Source organism: Micromys minutus (genome assembly GCF_963924665.1).
Source record: "Micromys minutus genome assembly, chromosome: 1".
Classification (NCBI taxonomy): Eukaryota; Metazoa; Chordata; class Mammalia; order Rodentia; family Muridae; genus Micromys; species Micromys minutus.
Window position 1 is genome coordinate 218,087,281 of NC_137969.1, and position 6,945 is coordinate 218,094,225.

Below are 6,945 nucleotides of genomic sequence, written 5' to 3' on the forward strand. Positions count from 1 at the left end.
GGGTGTTCCAGCCACTCCTACCTCTTTTCCATCCTGCAGGTTCAGTGAAAGGACTGTTCAGGAGAGTGGGCGCTGTCGATTCTAGGGAGGTGCTGAAATAGCCTGGGCGCGCTAGTCGCAGCCTTGATTGGCAGAGCTGCCTAGTGACTGACAGGGGGTCTCCATGGCGCCCGCGTCTCCAATCCGCCCACCCCAGTAGCGGCGCGGTCTAGCTGGCTGGCGTGTCCTAGCTGAGCAAGCGCAGCCGAACCCAACCCACAGCTCTTCCAGGAGGGAAGGCTCCCCCCCGACTCTGTAACCCCCAGCCGCACCCCGCTCGGCCCGCGGGCATCTGCTGCGTGTCCCGCCCGGGGCGCCCGCGCAGCCTCGATGTTCCAGCTGCCCATTTTGAATTTCAGCCCCCAGCAGGTAGCCGGGGTATGCGAGACCCTGGAGGAAAGCGGCGACGTGGAGCGCCTCGGTCGCTTCCTGTGGTCGCTGCCCGTGGCCCCGGCAGCCTGTGAGGCCCTCAACAAGAATGAGTCGGTGCTGCGCGCGAGAGCCATCGTGGCCTTCCACGGTGGCAACTATCGCGAGCTCTACCATATCCTGGAAAATCATAAGTTTACCAAGGAATCGCACGCCAAGCTGCAGGCACTGTGGCTCGAAGCTCATTACCAGGAGGCAGAGAAGCTGCGCGGACGGCCCCTGGGGCCAGTAGACAAGTACCGGGTAAGGAAGAAGTTCCCGCTGCCGCGGACCATTTGGGATGGCGAACAGAAGACTCACTGCTTCAAGGAGCGCACGCGGCACCTGCTTCGAGAGTGGTACCTACAGGACCCATATCCTAACCCCAGCAAAAAGCGAGAGCTCGCCCAGGCAACCGGACTGACCCCCACGCAGGTGGGCAACTGGTTCAAAAACCGCAGACAAAGAGACCGGGCAGCTGCAGCCAAAAACAGGTCAGTACCAGGAGGCCTCTAGGCTTGGTGCACACCGGGATGGGGCAGGAGGAGGCATTCTTGGGGCTCCCTTACCTGGTGTCTGGGGACTCAGATTCAGAGGGAGTTGGGGCTGTAGTCTGTCTCGGTTTATAAGCCCACCGTGTTCTAGATTCCTATGCAGGCTCCTAGCTCCCCACCATCCCCCTGGTTCTTGGAGCTTTGGGGGGGGGGGGGTCACTGCAGCAGCTGGTGTGGGTCACCAAACTAAGGTGTCGCTGTAGTTGGGGAAACGGGGGCGGCGGGGAGGGGGAGAAAGATTAAAAGCCCAGGGTCAATCAGAAATCCAGAGGCCCAAAGCTAATTTTACTAGCATGGACCCAGGCTCTCATCAAATGAAGCCTATCTAGTTAGCTTCATTTTTAAATCCCGGCTGCATCCTTCCCCGATGCTCTGAGAAAGGTTCAGTTTTCGGAGGGTCTCAGATTCTAAGAGGCAGAAAGACGTTTCCTCGTCACACAGCAACTATCCTGTCTCAGCTGAGCAAGCTAGTCGGCCTGTGCGTTTCATTCTCCAGCGTGTCAACTCAGGCCCAAACTCTTCAAGCACCCTTCCAGTCTCAGGCGTGAGTCGTGGGGAAACGTACTATTAGGGAAGGAATCTCATGTCCTGCAGCCTTATCTGTCCCGTTTTGCACTGGAGGATTTCTGACAATCCTCCGGTAAATCTCCCAACGACGGGTGACTAACGAGAAAGATTTGGGGAGGCTAAGGCGGAATTCATAGAGAGCCGGAAAAGAGCGAGTGGGGGGCAACTGCAGAGTTCCGCGAAGGAGCTGCTTGCTGTGCAGTGGTCCAAACCCGGTTGGTCGCTTCACCTACCCCAGCTTGTCAAGGTCTGAGGAAGAGAGTGTCGGAAGAGGAGCTGGGGGTAGACGGGTCAGAGGGAACAATGTGGCGGCTTGTTTTCTTGCTGTGACCGGTGTCCCTTCCTTCCCCACCCTCCAGACTCCAGCAGCAGGTTCTGTCGCAGGGTCCCGGGCGGGTGCTACGCTCCGAGGGCGAGGGCACGCCGGAGGTGCTGGGCGTCGCCTCCAGCCCAGCTGCCAGTCTGTCCAGCAAGGCGGCCACTTCGGCCATCTCCATCACATCCAGTGACAGCGAGTGCGACATCTGAGCTGCCCTCTCATCACACTTAGAAACAGAATCCAGTGTAAAAATGAGATACACAAAATAAAAGAGAGGATGGGACCAGCAAATACAGCGCTGGCAGAAGCCCCGCAGCCACAGACCCGGGGCATCGCTACTCTGGGGCACGTGGTGAGGCCTGACCCAGCTGCCATTTCTCTTCGCATTGCTTTTCCTGGAGGATCTGGCTGCAAAGACTCCTTTGGAACAGAACTGCACGCTGACCGCCTGCCCTTGAGTCTCCTGTGGGTATTTCACGTCGAAAGGACGCTGTTATATATATATATGTATAACTTTTGCTTTGAAGGTTTCTTTTTTAAAAAACAAAACATATATATGCTGTTTATTTACTTATTTAAAAGACTTCCATGATAGGTTTCTCTGTAGCTTGGGGAACTTGCTGTTCTAAATGAGCAAGCTCACGCGTTCTGGGCGAAGAAGCCAAATAATAAAACAACTTGGTGAATAACCTTTCTTAATTAAGGGAGCTGCTATCTCAGATTTTTTAAAAAATCACTCTTATTCACTTTACCGGGCACGCAGGATGGAATCTTATCCTAATAGTCTCTCCGACTTCTCTATATCCTTTGATGTCTCGGTATATATTTTTAAGCAGCACAGAAAAACCACGAACCACCCGCCACATCGGATTGTATAAAAATGCATGCATATGTATACATAAACATAGGCATCGTCATATTAAGCCCTAAATTTGGAACACGAACACGCCGCTTATGACAGCGCTTTAAATTATCCACACAGGTGATGATGCTTTGTCCACCTATCATTTTTGTTAAGTGTTAGTGATTTTCAAGAACAATTTGAGAAGACAAATTCTAGACTCAGGAAATGAGTCCTATTTCACAAAGATGCAAAGACAGGGGAGCTTTAAGATAAAAGGTGTTTCCGTTTTGTTTGAGACCCTCTTCCACTCAGGCAGCGGGCACTCATAGCCATTCGAGGTAAGCATATCTTTTACTAATAGTAGAATTTTTACTAATCACGCGTGGTTTTTTATTAAGACCATTAAAAAAGATTGGAGAGGTTGTCCTGCTTCAGAAATGGGTTTTAGTCAAGTAAATTATTTTCACCAAGAAAAATACTTAGATAGCAGTTTACAGGTTATATGTTGACCAGAAAGCAAGCTACAGAGAAATGACAGGCATTTTCTAAATCAATGCCCTACATTTAACATGCAAACAACCCATCAGGAACTTCATTGCCTTGGGAATAGCCTTAGTTAAAATATAAAAGTCTTAGCATGTAATTGTTTTTTTTACATATGCATGTATATACCACACCACTCACACACACACACACACACACACTTTCACTTTTGCACTACAAAAGTAAATAATATCCAGATAGTCTAAGATTTTGCTTTTCTTAGTGAAATGGATTGCACATTACAAAATTTGACATTGATCTTTAAATCACTTGAGCTGGACTTCTTGCCCAGTTAGAGTTCTTCTAATCCCCCTCTCTGTCCTAGAAGGCACTCCTTGGGTGAAACACCTGCTAACATTTCTGAAGGCAAAAACTGTGAAAGTACCAAACAAACGAAAACTGAAGGTCTTGAAAGACAATGGGTGGTCAAGTGGCTATTGGAAGCCCTGGATGTGAGAAAGGGCTGATGTATGTATGTATGTCTATGTATGTTTGTGTGTTTGTATGTGTTCATGCATGCATGCATGTTTGTATGTCACTTAAGCAGAGTTGGCTACTGTGGGTTTTAATATTGTCATCCCCATGTCCAAATGTTCCTTATTTAGAAACTTCTTGCAAATTAAAACTCATAGCAAAAGAGCAGTAGGTGGACAGGCTTGGGGAGCTTTTTGTGATCACACAGGTAATTCCCAAATGCTCTTAAGTGCCATGAAAGATTTCCATGGTAACCCTACCTCTTCTGATTCCTAAAGTCTCTGGGTGCCAAGGAGCAGTCTGGGGCTCCAGAGGAGAGTACAAATGTTAAGAAAGTGTTCTGGTCAAGTGAGTGACAAGTCCTAGTGACCTGAAACTGAGTATCTTCTTAATTTTGTAACCCTTGGTTGGTGGTGGTATTGTAACTCTAACTGGCAGACATCTGGATGTTTGAGGTCCGCCTGCCAGCCATGTCTACACAGCAAGGAGGATTTTGCCATGGCGAGGGTTTTGTTTTTATCACAGAGTGTTTTAGAAAAACAACACCATATTTCACCAGGGGTTCTTTCTCCTTACCCTAGTCTAGAATCAGCCTAGCAGGATTGTGATTCAATGATATGATATATAATAATATAATAACATTCATGGCTCTCAATAATATATGATATATAATAATAATATGTAACCCAGCTTCATCTCATCCTCATATCAGTTATAGATGATCCAGAGCCAGCATCTGGAGAAGTTTATTGGTAAATTTTATTTCTTATTTTTGTGATACCAGGTCAACTACAAAAGAAGGAAAGAACAAATTAGTAAAATAATGTACAAGAATTTGAGATTGTGTTTCAAAGGACTGAGACAGGAGACATTTACTGTCTCCAGAAACAGAGTAGGGCTGCAGGAACTAAGCTTTCTCTGTATCAAACAACGCTTAATGATACATGAAACTAGAAGTCCAAGCAGGGAAAGCTTTTCTCTATCTGCATTGGTGAAAACTTTTAAAGGCGATATATTATTTACCTAAATTAACAAGCTGCCCAAGAATTAATTTAAAGTAATGCTTTAATAACATGCAGATTTAGTCATCCGATTTCATGTTGAAATCTTGGGGTACTAACATTGTTTTTTTTTTTTTTTTTTTTTTTTTTTTTTTTTTTTTTATGTTTACCTGAAATCTGGTGACGCGTAATTGCTTTGTGTTTAATTCTTGGAATGACCCCAGATTGGAAATTAGCCCAGACCTTCAAACAGCGACTTATTTAATCACTCAAGTTAGTCCATAAGATGTATTATAAAGATTTTCTTTAAATTTTTATAACAATTTTATCCTAGCCTATACTGCGTTAAATTCGATGCAGTAGAAAGGCTCCAATAAAGGTTCTGAACGGAGGGAATTGGCCATAGAGCAGGTTTTCTTTCTTCTGATTCTCCTCTTACAATTTCCCCAAAAGCAATTAGTCCCGCGGAGACGAAAGAAGCCTTTTTACATTTCAACAGACCGGACCGAAGCCAGGATTTTACCTCGGCCTCAACTTGGCTCTTTTTTGGCATCTCACCATCCTCAACCACCCAAAAAGCTCTCCAAATACTCGGCTCTTCTTGCCTCCACTGTAACCACTTAGTCCTCCGCTCCCCCAGCGCTCCCCCTCTCTCCCTTCACCAGTTTGTTTATAAAAATCCAGAGGGAAGGGGAGAGGCTGGGGGTGGGGGAGGGCTTGCTCTTTGTTTACATTAAACAAATGACAGGCAAAGAGCTCCAGCAAAGTCTTCCTTGACCTCGTTCTCTCTCTCCAATTTTCACAAAAAGGAAAAAAATATTGTATCCGAAGTGCCGCTGAATGGGGCGGGCGGAGGGGAGTCGCAGCTTCTCGCTCTATTCAGCCGGGACCCCAGCGCGGCCGATTTCCGCTCCCATTGTGAGGCGGGCGGCAGGGACCCGGGGTCCGCGGGGAGGCCGGCGGGGCTGTCAGGCGGCTCAGCGTAATCAGGGCTAATGACAGCGGCCCGGGGCCCCGCGGGACAAAGCGCTGGGCCGCGGGGCTTTGTCGACCTGAATGGCTAATGGGTTTGCCCGCGGGCTGCGAGGGGGCGGCGGCGAGGGGAGCCCGGGTTATTGTCCGCGAGCCGGACCGGGCGCGTCCCCCGGAGCTCGGCGCGCGGCCGTGAGGCCCCCCCCTGCAGGCCTGCGGCGGCTCGGCCTGCCAGTCCGTGCGGAGACCCAACTCCGCGCACCCGCCTTTAGCGCACGGCGCCCCGGGAAGCTCACCGGATGGAGGCCTGGAGCCGCTCCCGCCACGCTCCGCGAGCTCCGCGACAGGACCTTCCCCAAACGTGGGGACCCGGTTAAACAAAACCGGGGTGAGGGCAGAGGCTCGAAGGTCCGCCACCGCGTGCGCAGGCGCGCGCCCTCTTGGGTGCCCCGCACGGCGCTGCGCTCCCGGGGCGCGGACGCGAGACCCTCCTGCGCGTCTGGGACGGCGCTCGAGGCTGCGGGGCGGACGGCCTGAGCTAGACCGGTCCGGCCTGGGCTTCTGGCCTCACGGAGCTGGCACCATAGTTCTGGACTCAGGTAACCAAACAGGGAGAGGAAGCGGGTGCCATCACCCACTGTGCAGAAACTTAGGCCTGGCAGACCACGGGGACTTCTTTAGGAGACTGCTACTTCCTCAGGCTTGATCCTGCCATTCAATGCCCCAGACGTTTTAAACGGGCTCCACCTTGAGACAACCGGCTGGTTTTGTTTTCCGTACCCCACCACCTCCTAAGACAAAGGGTTGTAAGCGGGATCCTAGAAAGGTCTCAAGTAGTTGAAAGAACCCTTTTTCCAGCTCTCAGGCCCCTCAGATTAGGTGGTTTGTCTGCAGGAATGTCACCCCATACCTGGACTACTAATCCGTCAACCTAATCATTCACACCACCTCCTCCAATTCTTTTGGGTCAGTCTGGGCTTCTCCTTTTATAATGTTTTTAAGCACTCTTTTCTTTATTTGAGTTTTATTTCTTTCCCCTTTCGGAGGAGAATGTAAGCCCTTAAAGGGCAAGGTTTGAATCTTGTTTCTCTTTGCCCCACTCCCCGCGTCTATCCTGAGCAATAGCTGCTCAATAAATATTTTTAAAATACTGCATGCATTAATATACCTTCCTTGAAACCATTCTGTTCTACACAGCTCTCCTCAGGAATGCATTTGAACAAG

General features: G+C 49.5%; 1 protein-coding gene across 1 annotated transcript; it reads left to right on the top strand.

Moving 5' to 3' along the window:
- Positions 1-369: 369 nt before the first annotated feature.
- Positions 370-2,096, top strand: SIX6 (SIX homeobox 6; the record flags this gene model as incomplete). The annotated part of the gene is made up of 2 exons (XM_080921092.1): positions 370-941; positions 1,928-2,096. The coding sequence occupies 2 exons, from the start codon at positions 370-372 to the stop codon at positions 2,094-2,096; spliced, it is 741 nt and encodes a 246-aa protein (XP_080777218.1).
- Between the last annotated feature and the right edge of the window lie 4,849 nt (positions 2,097-6,945).